This window comes from Nyctereutes procyonoides, unplaced genomic scaffold, assembly GCF_905146905.1.
Source record: "Nyctereutes procyonoides isolate TBG_1078 unplaced genomic scaffold, NYPRO_anot_genome, whole genome shotgun sequence".
Classification (NCBI taxonomy): domain Eukaryota; kingdom Metazoa; phylum Chordata; class Mammalia; order Carnivora; family Canidae; genus Nyctereutes; species Nyctereutes procyonoides.
Genome location: NW_026575035.1, coordinates 3089750 through 3104961, shown reverse-complemented (window position 1 = coordinate 3104961; position 15212 = coordinate 3089750). Strand labels below are relative to the sequence as shown.

Below are 15212 nucleotides of genomic sequence, written 5' to 3'. Positions count from 1 at the left end.
TGATATTTCCAGATTATTTTAGGAATCAAAAATTTGCTCAGTTAAATTACCAAAGTGTTTCCTTCCATAATCTATAGTGTTGATCAGACAGCTTCCTGGTCATATGAGATCAACAATTCTCAAAATTTGGTCCCTGGACTCCTGCAGGTCGCCAAAACCCTGTCAGCCAGTCTCTGAGACATTTCATTGGGTTCACAGATTCAAAATAATTTTCCTAATAATATTGATGATAATTGCCTTTTTTTATTGGCCAACCCTTGCATGAATGGTGCAAAAGCCTGGTGGGAAACACTGCTGGCACATAACACCAATCAAGTCAGCAACAGCAAGTTCTACTAGTAACCCTGGTATTCTTCACTATCACACATTCACAGATAATATTTCTAAAATGCTAGATTTACCTACAGATATACTTGATGAAGCAGTAAAAAATGCTAAATTTTTATCAAATCTTGACCCTCGAGTACAGATCTGTTTAATATCTTTGTGATGAAACAGGAAGTCACATGAAGCCCTTCTGCCAAAGTACCAAAGTAGATGGTTGTCTCAAGTAAAGTACTTGGGTGACTACTTGGCCTGAGAGCTGAATTAGCCACTTTTTCATTAGTCACCCTTTTTACTTGAAAGAACAACTGACAGGCAAACTGTGGTTTTTCAAACTTGGATATTTGGCAGAGATTTTCTTGAAAATGAACAAAATGAGCTTGTCACTTCAAGGGAGCAAAATCCAACTGTATCTGCTGCCAATGATTAAATCTGAGCTTTCAAACAAAAATTACAGTTTTGGAAAACTTATTATCTGCCCCTGTGAACTTCTCAGTTTCCCAAACTTTAAAGACTTTTCTGATGAGATAGGTAGTGTTACTAACAAATGTGATATTGTATAATATGGTACTATTTGGAATTTTTGCATAACCCAGTGAACCAGTTATCTTCCAAATGACCAATGCTTGATACTAAAATATATATATATATGTATATATACATATATGTGTGTGTGTGTATATATATATATGTATGTATATATTGCAAAAGATCCATTTAAAGTGCAAGGTAGACCATAGATTTTAATAAAACAGAGTCCATAGTCTGTTTATTGATATGGTTGAGTTCCACATTGAAAAAAAATCCACAATCATCTGAAAAGGCTATTAAAACTCTCCTTATATTTCCAACTAAAAAATCTGTGTAAGGCCAGATTTTCCTCATATACTTCAACTAAAACAACATATTGAGACAGATTGAATGCAGAAGCAGATATGAGAAACCAGATGTCTTTTATAAAGCCAGACATTTACAAAATTAAGCCAGAGAATTGCAAAATGTAAAATAAAGTCATTCTTGTCACTTTTTTTTCCTTTGGAAAATAGATTTCATTTAAAACATATTATTTATGGAAACATGTATGAGTTTATTATTTATATTTTTAACTGAATTAATAAATATTTTAAAAATTTTCAGTTTTAATTTCTCATATGATAAATATAAGCAGATATAATCACATAAACAAAAGCTCACTAGTGTTTTCAATAATTTTTGAGAATGTAATGGATATCTGAGACCAAAATGCTCCAGAAACACTAATGTAGACCAAGCCTTAAGCATATAGTAAACTACTCAAAAGCTTTTAACACACTTCCGATGATTTCATAAAGTAACAATTTAGAAGTTATATAATTGCATTTGTAATATGGGACAGGAAAAATTTTCCTTTTCTTTTAAACTTAAAAGAAATCATACCATTCATACTAGAGAGAAGACTTCAGTGCCTGCTGATGGCATTCTCTCCATTCTTTCTTCCAAGTCTGTGAGGCTCATTTCATATGTCCCCATTTACAGGAGTAAAATTAGCATGTTATCCAGTCACCATTTGGCTCATGACTCAATGTCACTATAAAAATCACTTTAGCAGCTTCATAGGCCCAACTTCTTTTAAGATACACATCTATGTGGAATGCTTCAATTTGTTTAATATAGGAGACGTAAGTACATACTTTTCCTAGCCTCTTGCAAATCTCTCTAATTCTGTAAAATCTACAAGGGTAAAAACTTTTGGTTTATTCTCTTAAATAATTTGTATATATGATATTTAAAAAGGTAAAGAGCATAAACAAGAAAGACCAACATGAATCATGAATTCAATTTAATAGTCCATTATACAAATGAAGAATCTTTAGAATAACAATATTCTGTTTCTTTTGTTAAAGAGTGAGAAAGTGAGACATCTTTTAAGAAGGGAAAAAAGAAAGAGCAAGCTTGTTCCTTAGTCATGAATTTTGATTGGCTTTTTAGATATCAATATTTGGAGATTTATGCTTTAAAATTTAACCTAACTTTAAATGGTACAGCACTTAAATAACAAAATGTGGTTTTTTTCCCTCTCTAATCAAACTATGAGTATTAGTATAATTGGCTGTTTTGTATAACTGGATACAAAAGGATATCATTTTATCCTGTTTGTATGCAATACTACCATTTTGCTTTATCCACAAAATTCTAATTATAGCAACATAAACAGGAAACTTTAGTGGAGCCCACTTTGAGTAAATTTTGCAGGTTTTATTCTGATTAGTTTATTTTTATAAGGTCAGAGTGTGTACTAATTAAACTCTATTAAACCTCTACCAGCTGTTGACATTAGATTTTTTTAACCTTTATAATTTTTTGGTTATTAGACATAATCATTTAGCAATAGCTTCCCCAGAATATCTAAGCAAAACTACAAGTCATTATACAGTGAAGTATTTGGTGTAAAAGATATTTCTGGTCTCTGATAGTCATTTCACTAAACGGAAGATCTGTGTCTAAATGTTTAATTGTAAGAAAAAATAACATAGCTGCCATACGTGTAAAAATATCTTTTTTTCAGCATCTAATGGGAATTCACTATTATCATGTTAAGAGAGAGAGAGAAAAAAAAAAGAGTACACAGCACCTATATATTTTATTTAAAAATGTAATTGTGTTCTTCATTCAGATATTTATGTGTGCTATTTGTCAGCTATTTTTCTTTTAACTGAAAAATAAGTCTATTGTCCAGAGAAAGAAAATGTAATAAAAGTGAAATACTATTTTTATGATGGCTATTATTATAATAATAATTCTAATGGACTAAAGTGGAATACACAATACTTAGCACATCAGTCTAGTAACTATGTTTTATAAGTACTTAAGGAGAGAAGTTTGTAAGATTAAGCTCTTCTCACATTCACTATTAGTGTCTTTCAAGCCAATTGAAAGCCATATATACACATTTTGAAGGTGAACCTAATATACATTTACACCTGTCATAACCCCATTTCTTATTCCATGTGCTTATTACTTAAGAGAACACTAAGTGAAAATTCAAATTAAGTTGTTGGCTCCCCTCTTTATACATAGAATTACTGCCAGGATCTTTTAACATTCCCAGATATACAAATCACAACACAGTACACATTCTTTTAATTCATATTTTCTCATGAAAAATGTCACATTTTTTACCTGTCTCATTCTTGATATTTCAAATATCCTTAAAACTATTAAAAACAAATAAATTAGATATTAAGCCCCGACAGTCACATGTATTATTATGACGGTCTACATAGAAAAATGATAATGGCAAAAAAATAAGAATTTCTATTGCAAAATGTAATGCTTTCTATGCAAAACCCACAGACTTGGGTTAAGTCATAGCTCTGTGTATTACTTAGCAGTCACTTAATAATCTCTAAGATTTATTTTCCTCATCTGAAAATGAGGATATTTTTGCCTGCTCCATAGCATTATTAGATGAAAAATGATAGCAGTTGTGCTTTTTTAAAAGCCTGTGTTTTAAAAACCCATAAAGAGACTAAGAGTGAGAGACAGTAACAGTGATTATGAGACAAACTTATTCCTGTAACTTCACCTTTCCTTAAACTTTTATGAGATAATATTTATTAGGCTTATATGCATGTCACAGAATTGTATAGTCCTCAGATTCTCCACCTATAAAAATTTATGAATTTTTAGGATTTGGTAATTTAGTATAAATAGGGAAGAGGGAAGTTTTCTGTGGCTACTGAAGGATGCAAAATGTTTTTTTCTGTATTGTTTAGTTCTATTCGATATACTTCATTTAGCACTGAGTATATGCAAAGGACTCTACTAGAAATTATATGTAATTAAAACATTAAAATGTAGTTCCTGCTTTGTTGGAGCTTATGATCTGTCTAGGAGGAGAGGTAATTATAATGCCAGTTAGAATTTAAGTGCTCTGTAATAGGTACAAATCAAGGCCCAAGCAGAAGTGCCAGCTGAAAAGATAGGGAAAAGAAGACAGAGAGAGATGGCATTTGGCTGAATTCTGAGACAAGTCCATTTCAACAAGCAGGTTTGTCAGAGGAAGGCATTTGAATTAGAATCACAGGCTTGAGCAATAGAGCAGCTGAGAAACTCTGGAAAAATATTGTGCCTTATTCTGCAAGGGACCTAGCGTAAGAGCTAGTGGTTGAAGGTAAGGCAACAAAAGTAAGTTCTTTCCAGATTGTGGAAAACTCAGCAATAATCCTGAGAAGATCTTTTCCTGTGTTTTACAAGGAGTAAAAATGAATGAGATCAAATAAAAATCAACATGACCAGTCAAGTGATTACACATGGCTATCGAGTGAAAGAAAAAAGCACAAGTATGCTCCAACAAAGTGTATTAGTGAGGTCAGTTTACTCTATTTGTGTTTCATTGTCGTCTTATTTTGTTTTATTGAATTTGAAATGCTTGTGCAAAACTAGGTGAAAATATCTATTTAGCAAGCACTTGCCCTTGTGTGTGAGGAGCCTGAGGAAAAAAGTCTGAACAGGAGATGCATACTTTTGCATTATCCATAGAGAGGAATTAAAAGCCACAGGATTAGATGAGTATTTCAAGTTTAAAAGGAAAGAAGTAAAAAAGGCCAAGGACTGACCCTGAATTCCTACAAAATGTGCCGTAGGAAGAGAAATCTGAAGAATACAAAAGTCAAATAGGATGGAACGAGGATAGTAAGGTGACAGCTGTGGTGTTTTGTTTTGTTTTTGTTTTCTTTTATCAGTACCCACCATGTACCAAATATTTTGTTAGGTTCTTTAGATACATAATGCAGATAAATTGTCATAGCCACCTTAAGAACTAAGTATATTTATCACAATTTATAGATAAAACATTGAGTACAGAAATATGGAAAGTCTAGATTAAATTACAGAGAGCTATAATAATACCTTTAATAATCTTGCCTCTGTAGCTTGCATTATGTGCCAGGGTAGAGTTTCAAGGAGAATGTAACTGGCAATATTAAGTATTATAGAGAATTCAAACAGGATGGGCACTCTCCAGAAACTTAATAATTAAGCAGCTATTTAATGTTAATACAAACCATTTTAGTGATCTATAAAAAAGTAATCTCCAAAAAAAAATATACTACATAAAAGCCAGTGGAATACAGAAATTTTCAAGTTTTGTTCAAGGAAAGTAAGAAAATAAAAGTAGCTGAAACCTTCTGAGAAATTTAATAAAGAAAAGAGATGGTTGTGCAAAGATGTATCTTTATACATGTATAAAGATGTATAAAGGTTGAAGAAAGAATATTTGGTTAAATGATTGGAGTTTTTTGTTGTTGGTTTTGATTTTTGGTTTTTGTTTATTTAGTAAGAGGACTTGAACATGCTTATAGACTTATGGGAAAATGAAGAGGATAAAGAAGAAATTATTATTGAGGAAAAAATAATGGATGGAGCAAGGTCCTACAGGAGGTGACAGGAAATAGAATTAATATCATATCTTAGAAAGAGCCTAGGTCATCCAGAAAAGAAGAAATAATGTTTTACAGAGAAATGTGTTTGAGAGAGGAAGAAATTTAAAAGAATTTGCAGTAGATGTCCTATGTCTTCTCAGAGAAGGAAGATGCAAAGTCATCTCTTAATGCAGGTGGTATCTGGTTGTGTGGCCTGGAAAGCATTTGGAATCCTTCCCACAGAGAAAAGCATATGAAAGAGTCAACTAGAGGTGAACTAAAGAATTTCTGAACAACTCAGAGTGTATACTAATAATAGAATCGAAAATTTCTAGTTGAGCCAACTGGCACAATTTTGTGACTTTTTCTGGTAACACTCAGTTACCCAGTTAATGAGATCAGAGAAAGTGCTCCATACTGTTTTCCTAGGTGAAGCTTATTAGGAAGATCAAAGTGACAGTAGGTCAAAGGAACTTCTTGATGCCAATAAGAAGTTACATGAAATTGGTCAGCAACTGATCCAGACTGGATCTAGAGGAAGCTTAAAAAGGATTAAAGGAATTAAAAATATAAAAATATAAAAATATAATCAGTGTGAAGAACAGATTCATTAAGAAAAAAAGAATAAGTGAATATTCTTTTTTCAAGAATAGGTGGTTATGGCTATGAAAGAAATCTCCAAACTCAAAATTTTTGAAATGAGATATTTTTAAGTGATCGCTGTTTTTACATCTTCGCATGAAGTGCCATTAAGCATCATGCCATTCAGCTGTCCTATTACTTATTAGAAAATGGAAGACCAAGAGGTCAAGTGATTTTCCAAAAGGATCTTCTGAGGAGCATTTTGAAATTTTAAGTAAAATAATAGTCATTAAATCATATTCCCTTAAAAATAATAGTAGATATAGTTGAGTGAATGGAAACCAATGTTATTGATAATATAATCACAGTAAGTAGGTCGTATACATATTTTTCCCATTTCAAATGTATATTATGCTATTCTTCCTTCCTGTTTCAGCTTCCTCTTAAGAGAAAGAGAAAATATAAAAGTTTTCTCTAGATTGAATTAGTAGCTCCCTCATCAATATGCATTGGGGGAACTAAGTCTAAAAGAATGTGCTACTGACTGCTTTCCTAAATTGCAGTGTAGATGGCATCAAGTTATTTCAGAGTGTGTGCATGCCATGATGATGTATGGGTTCCAACTTTTACTTCCCCCGTATTTCTTATCTTTTTTTTTTAAGATTTTATTTATTTATTCATGAGAGACAGAGAGAGAGAGAGGCAGAGATACAGGCAGAGGGAGAAGCAGGCTCCATGCAGGAAGCCCGATGTGGGACTCGATCCCAGGATCACACCCTGGGATGAAGGCAGCGCTAAACCACTGAGCCACCCGGGCGGCCCATATTTCTTATCTTTTGAAAAGATTCCTTTCTCTTGATTATTGATATGTTCTTAATCTTAAACTATAAAAAATGTAATTGGAATAGGAGGGAAATGATTTCACTTTAAAATTCTGTTTAGACAATACAACAGAAATTTATTGTTTCTTCTATCCATCTTTTGATTTTTAGGGAAGAACATAAATTTAAACAGAAAAAAACTAAAGATTTGGTTTTGGTAGTTTTTTGTTAATGCGTATATCATATTTTACCCTGAGGGACACCTGGGTGGTTCAGTGGTTGAGTGTCTGCCTTTGGCTCAGGTTGTGATCCTGGGGTCCTGGTATTGAGTCCCACATCGGGCTCCCTGCAGGGAACCTGCTTCTCCCTGGGCCTATGTGTCTGACTCTCTCTCTCTCTTTCTCTCTGTGTGCCTCATGAATAAATAAATAAATAAAATCTTTTTTAAAAAAGTACCTTGAAAATATTTTATTTCATTGAGTCTTTAAGCATATATATTACAAGTTTGGAAAAGTCACTTTCATTGGCTTTTTTTTTTTTTTTTAGGGTGGGTGGGGCAGAGGGAGAGGGAGAAAGAGAATCTTAAATAGGCTTCACACTGGGGTTGATCTCACGACCCTGAAATCATGACCTGAGCTGAAATCAAGAGTGTGACTTAACCGATTAAGCCACCCAGGCACCCCTCATTGACTCCTTTTTAAACTTGAACATTTTATTTCAAAGATTCAGTCAAGAAAGATTGTTATTCCTCTCAAGCAATGACTTAACTAGGGGGCCAAAGGGAGCCATCCTCCTGGACTTGGAGCAGTTATTTGGGCACTGACATTGCTTAGAATTGCTTGCACATGGTGATGATAAAAAGCAAACTGAATTTTGGTTAATTTCATTATTAGACTCTGCAGACAATGTACTTGCATTCTGCTTATCTCTAGGATGGACCACTTCCATTCTGCCCCCAACCTTGGTAGGCTACTGATCTCAGGTTCTTCTCTCTGCCTTTGAAGACTGACTGAAATAGTATTAGAGAAGGAGAATTTTATGATCTAAACCAGGTGTCCACAAATTATGGTATTCAGGCCAAATCTGATCCTATTACTATTTTTGCAAATACAGTTTGTTTGACATTTAATGTAATTACTTTAACTACTTTTGCACCACAACCACAAAACTGAGTAGCTGGAATAGAGACCATTTAGCCCTCAAAGCCTAATTTATTTACCATCAGGCCTTTACAGAAAAAATTCCCTGATGTTTGATCAAGGATTAAAGCATTACTTGCTCTGTGGACACCTAAGCAAGACCATTATTTCACGTTCATATTGTAGGCCAATAATTTAATAAGTGTCTTTGTTAAATGTTACCATTCACCAACCTTATATTAGTTTTTCTTTGTTTTGTAGTCCCTGCTATGTGGATATTTGTTAGCAATGACTGATGTGGAAACTACATATGCAGATTTCATTGCTTCAGGAAGAACAGGTAGAAGAAATGCAATACATGATATCCTGGTTTCCTCTGCAAGTGGCAACAGCAATGAATTAGCCTTGAAATTAGCAGGTCTTGATATCAACAAGACAGGTGAGTTGCTTGTCACACATCTCTCTCTGAACATGGGATGATTTGTAGCATTTCACTAAGTAGGATTAAAACATGAAAAATCACCTTTGAAAGTAATTTAGTAGAGTTATAAACAGTCTAAGGAAGAGAAGTCAGGGACTAATCTCTTAATCACTCATACTCCATTTTCAATGACTCTTCTTTATAGGGTTTCCCACTCAAATGCAGAATCCTTAATCTTATTTTGGTAATGCAATCAATAAAACACATAGGTTTTTTTAAAAAAATCCTAATCTCTATAAAAGCTCTGAAATTTCTATATAGAATATTTAACAAAATTGGAGCCCTTCAATATTGGCCATCTATAATATTTCAATAACCATTTCAAAGGCACAGGGTCTCTGGGACCAATTCTATTGAAAAATGGAAGTAAAATTACATCAGTGTCTTTGGTAAAAAGGTCTTACAGTTTTCTTTTCATGATAGAACTAGTGTGTGGAAAATTTGTCTTATTATTGGGCCTTGCACTCTTCCTACCCAAGTAATCAGACTTTACCAATGAAAAAGTAAAACAAGTTTGTAATATCAAAGTATTTCTTAGTATTTAAATAAATCCTAATAGTTCTTTCATTCATAGCTTTTGCAAGATTTAAAACTGGATGTCTTTCCCTAACAAATCTTGTGTAAAAATAACCTTTAAAAGTGAAAAAAAGGAGTTTACCACAGAGGAACCACAAAGTTGTGTACATGAAAAGCACTTAGGAGTTTCTGACTCATGGTAACCACTCAGTACTTCTTTGCTATTAGAATTTTTATGATGGTAAAGCTTTCTGGTTATTGGAAAACGGAGTCAGAGTTTTATGTTAATGAAACTAAACAACATTACCCTAAAATACCTAGGGATAGTACTTTATTCAATGGCTAAGGGTTAGCAGGTCACAGATTGGTCTTTTCAAATTCAAATTGAAAATAAAACTTTACTACCACAATCTTGGAAATATACAGGCTTATGCATACTTTAGGTTTTGTTGTTTCTCTGTTATTTACTACTAGAAGTTACTTAGGAAAGCAGCTGTCAGAAAGGACTTAGGGAATTATTGCAATTTGGTTGCATGAAGTAAGTAAAATTTTTTCTGTGGTCTTTGAGAGTTTGCTAATTTCTTTTATGAGATTTATATTTTTATTTGTAAATTAATATTCTATTTTAAATAATCTGCATTAATTTTAAGACACCTCTAATATTATTGATAGAGCAGTTTTATTTCTTCCTCTTCAGTCTTCGCTGAAATTAAGACTCATCAGCATTAAGACCTAGCTTATACAAGAGAATATATTAAATTATATAACAAGTGAAATAAATTGATTTCATATTAATAAATATAATAAAATAATTATATTTTATATTAGCAGTATTATTAAACAAGTTAAATTAATTAAAATATCTTTATGCTATCAAATGTCTTCTTTTCTAAACATTTCTATATTTTAATTACTATTCTCCAGGCTCCTGAAAATTTTTCTCTTCAAATCCTAAAGTCCAGCAACAGGCAAAATATAAACAGTAGTAACTTTTTTATTATTTTAAGTACAAAGAACTAAATATAGTAACTGCAGTTATGACAAATATATAATGACAAATGCAATATCAATAGCTGAATATTATGAGGGACTTCTATAATTCTTGAGTGTTTCAACTTCTTTTTAGTTTATACTCAATAATATTGCTGTCCCATGTTTATTTCAACTTTCTAACAAGCATCTATTTAGCAACGAATCTGTGACTGCAGCATTATGCTAAGCCGTGAGAAGTGTTCTCAGACACCTAGAAAGTTCCAAGCTCCATGGAAGTCAAATTCCTCATCTTGTATTTATGCAGTCAGTTTCATCCTTAAATATTCTTCTGTCTTGTATCTGCCCTAATTTGACTTCATTCTTTTGGTTACCAAGAGCTTTTCATATTTATCAAGTTTTTGTTGTACGCTAATCTACACATCTCAGATTCAGGCCATCTACACATTTTGGGAGGCTATTCATTGCTGTAATAATGAAAGTAGTTTGTGAACATGATATATAATGCTTCGTTATATTCTGAAAACCCCTTTAGGAACAGAATATGTATATTTATGTAGAACTGCTTTTAATTTCCTTAAAGTATAGTATCTGGTGAAATGTTTTGTGTATACTCATTAAGAATAAAGGAGAAATTGCCTCTTAACACATCCATTTAAAGAATGGAACAGCCTACTCACCTCTATCTATTTGAATTATGATAACAAACACTCAGCAAATATTGATATAGTTTATGTTCTTCAAGGGCAGACTGGAGGCCATAACTATCTGGCCAGAGACCCATGAGCTAACATAATGTCCCTTCATCTTGTACTGTTGCTTTTAATTTTTTTAAAGATTTTATTTATTTATTCATGAGAGACACACACAGAGAGAGAAGCAGAGACACAGGCAGAGAGAGAAGCAGGTTCCACGCAGGGAACCTGATATAGGACTAGATCCCGGGTCTCCAGGACCATATCTGGGCTGAAGGCAGCGCTAAACCGCTGAGCCACCCAGGGTAAAGTAACTAAACATCTGAGAAAGCAGGTGGGTTCTCAACAAGTAATATAAATAATGTAAAATGCAATTTTAAATATTTCTTAAAATAATACAGGAGTGAAATAGTAAACTTGCTTCCCATTCTGATTTCTGCCTAAAATCACTTTCAATTTCTGCAACCTGTGAAACTCTAAGTGTCAAAACCTGGCCTTGAGATTTCCTAGCTATTTATCAAAAGCATAGGTGATCACTAAGCACTGTATAAATTATTATTTTGTTTTTGAGCCATGCTGTCCCTAGTTCACAGAACCAGAATTAGCCAGCCTTTGAAACACTAATTGAAGAATTGATTACCAATAAAATACACTTGTCTCTATGAGAACTTCAGACTTTTTGAGTATCTCTGAAATTCCCAATATGATATCTTAAGAGTCAGTAAATATAGAAAATAGTTTTTACTTTGCCTTTATCTTTTTCTCATTGTCTCTTACAGAAGGTGAAGAAGATGCACAACGAAGTTCCACAGAACAAAGTGGGGAAGCCCAGGGAGAAGCAGCAAAATCTGAAAGCTAAAGCCCACTTTGATAACTTCAGCAACATCTGACAATGTCTCAAATCTCCAGGCCTGGCTGGAATGCATTTGTTTCCATGAGTGAAAAAGGGGGGGGAAATATAGCTGTGCTGCATTGTAGGAATCTGCTCATTATCATGTTAAAAATGGGGGCAGAGGCTGTGGCTGCAGACAGACTTTTCTCTACCTCTGTCATTAGCAATGGTTGAAATCATGTGGCTTGTGTTTGGATGTCATTTTTGTATGGATCTTTTCACTTGACCATATGACAAAATGCTTGTAGAGAGTAGCACTGACCTAGATGATGATTCTTCCTGTAGCATCTGGCCCCTCACAATGTCAGAGGATTTAATTGTGTCTAATTGCAAAAGGTTGGTTGAACCCCAGAGTTTAAATATCTCTGGTCCAAGTATTCACTCAGTAAAAGAACCATCCAGAAAGCACTGTTTTTTAGCATTATGTATCTGTGTGTTCCTGCTGTGTTATTTACACTGTTTTGTATTGTATAATAGATGCTCAGCACTGCCCCCTTCTTTGATTGCTTATGAGAAACAAAAATAATGTATGTTACTGTGAATTTTTATACCACTCATTTTTAAAAGGGCTGCCTTTTTCCTTCTCCACAGTGTGGTGGTGTACACAGGATAGATCGCACTTTTTTTTTTAACTTAATCTTTCCCCTTGATTCACTGTTGGTGAATTTATTAAGTCTAACCAATGAATTAAGACTCTTTTGCTTTATTATACAGGCATTTGAAACTATCTGTTAATGTGAATTTTACTTGAATTCAGTCTGTTTGGTGTCTGCACAGACCAGAATTCAATATGCAAATTTTGTTTTATTTTCAATTGGAGAACTTTTCCCAACTAATATATTTTTTAAAAGTTTTTAATTATGAGGATTTTGGATAATCAAGATGGTGGGAAAGATAAAACAAGATAATATTAAGAACGGGAAACATTTTGTTCTTATGGAATCAAACTTCTCAATGCTGTATGCTACTATTTAAATTTGGAGGACAACTTATCTGCATGGAGCTGTAACAGATGGAAAAAATTATCTTGCAATCATGTGGACACCAATCACAAAAGTAAAGCCCTTGCATTGTGTTTTTCATGTCTTTTTTCAGCCCTATCAGATACAAATGTTATTATGCACTTTTTAATGTTTGTAAACTTTTACTAACAGTTAGTGTGAATTGCATTCTGATACAATAATAATTATCATTAGAAGCTAACAAAATACTGTTGATAGCCTCTGCTGTGTTTTGACATCATGGTTCTTCTATGGAAAGTTTCTGTGAGCTATGTAATCCCATTGGTCAGTATTATAAAATCATTTATCAGTAGTAATAAATAAGGAACCAGTAATATTTCAATGGCTCATGGATAACTGGACAAATAACAGATAACAGGAAGACCCTTTACAATAAATACCCCACTTAATTATCCTCAAGGTCTTAGAGATAGTCCCATGTGAGGTAGGTTAAGCAGCATTTCCACAGATAATCTCCATGGACATACTGGGAATTCAGCCCTTCTCTGTAGCTGCTTATAGGATAAAAGGCCAGTTTGCCCTCATTTCCCCTTATAGTATTTTCCAAATAAGTAGGATAAGGGTGGGTATCATTTGGTCCTCAATCAGATATTATTAGAAAAAAAATGTTAATAGAATGAGTCTCTCAGAAAATAGAAGGAAGACTAAATATTAGAGTACTTCATTCTAACCAGTTAGGGTCCAAAATCTCACGTTAAAATTCAAATAAATCCACCTGTTAATAGACTTAAAAGTGGGAAGAGAGGTTCCTAAGCTTTTTTAGACAATCTCTGGTAGTTCATTTAAAACATCCAACCCATAAAATCACTTTTTCAATATCCTCATTTACTATCCTCATGGCTTTCTTGTGAATCTAGATAAAGTTTTCTCCATCCTTAAAGTTGTGGAATTCCAAACTGATTACCTGTGATTTTGTTAAGTTTAGGACTAGTGCTGAGTGTATGTGGAGAGTTTATATTCCTATGTGATATACTATTATTAATGCATGTGGTGTCATGCTTGTCTTTGAATATATAATAGTGCTAAATTGCAAAGTCATAAGGAGCTTTTGAATTATTTTGACCTTTTACTGCTACTTTGTCTGCTATATTCAAACCCAGAGGCATTCCCAAGCTAGAAGATAAAAATCAACTTTCCAAAACGTCCACATCCTATAAATGTTGCTCAGCAAAAGCCCACAGTGTCTTCCAAATTATATTGTAATATCTTTTACTTGCAAGTCAGTAATATATATGGGATTGAATTTTTAAGGAGAAAAGGAAAGGGTGGAAAACTAAGGCATTAGGTTGGGAATATGCAGTGAGTGCCTACTAACCAATGGACATTATGCTAATCACTTCCTAGCACATTTTCTCACATTTTATTTTTTCTCCTCAGATAATTTGATTAAAGAGGTAGTGTTATCCCATTTCACAGATTAAGAAATTAAGGCTTAAAAAGGTATAACTTTTCAAGTTTAAAGAGCTAATAAATGATGAAATTAAGATTTGAACCTATTTTTATCTGTTTCCAAGGAGCTTTCTACTGCACATGCCATAAAACTAAGCTAATTATAGAGCATCTTTATCTGTAAGGGAACATTTAGAGATGAACTGGTTCAACCTCCATATTTTAGAGAGGGAAGTGACTCTTGGAAGAGGAAATTGTTTTTCTCAAGGTTACCTAGAAGAGTAATGACACAGATGTGACCAGACCATAGATAGTGCACTTTAAAAAAAAAAAAAAAAAAGGAAAGAAATTCAAGTAGAATTTATTTTGTGTGTTATACTCACCCAAAATATTTTTCTGGCATATAGTCTATGAATTTAGCATGGTTCAGAATTTTTTTTGTGACATGCTACTCATTTTGTTTAATTAACTAGAAATAGGAAAATTTCAGTTATTCAGCTCATTTGTCATAGGTATGAACTTGTCAAATTTACCTTCTATTAATTATAAACATCCTATACCAACATACTGTTCTCATAGTCCATAGAAATGTTTTTCTAATATATAACAGGCAGTCTTCAATTTTTAGGCAACACTCCAAGAACTGCTCACTGTAAATGCCCTACACTTGAGTCTTACTCAGACACAGTGAAAATGCACCATTTTTGAAGACGAATGATATTGCTCTTTCTCTTCAGAGAAGCAATAATGGGTAAAGAAATGTAACTGCTAGGGTAGCCAAGCTTCTGAGTGAAGCTTGTGGCAATAGGAAGACAATGTATAGTTATCAAGTAAATACAGGAAAGCATCTATGATTTATGATGTCTTAATAGGCCCCAAATTGTTCTTTAATTAAAGAGTGGCAGTCTCTGAAGTAATTTGTGAGCTTGTATGACTTTTGTATTTAGTAATGTTGCATG

General features: G+C 33.2%; 1 protein-coding gene across 4 annotated transcripts in view; it reads left to right on the top strand.

Moving 5' to 3' along the window:
• The window catches only part of PKIA (cAMP-dependent protein kinase inhibitor alpha), a 94816-nt gene extending 80911 nt beyond the window's left edge, over window positions 1-13905 (top strand). For 2 of the 4 annotated variants that reach the window (XM_055318393.1, XM_055318391.1), the window contains 2 exons: window positions 8530-8707; window positions 11730-13905. In XM_055318393.1, coding sequence (XP_055174368.1) covers window positions 8557-8707; window positions 11730-11809 — 231 coding nt within the window. In that variant the 5' untranslated portion in view covers window positions 8530-8556 and the 3' untranslated portion in view covers window positions 11810-13905. Of the gene's footprint in view, window positions 1-1899; window positions 1983-4560; window positions 4675-8529; window positions 8708-11729 lie in introns of those variants that run through there. The other 2 variants (XM_055318392.1, XM_055318394.1) reach the window with 2 other exon arrangements.
• Window positions 13906-15212: the final 1307 nt, after the last annotated feature.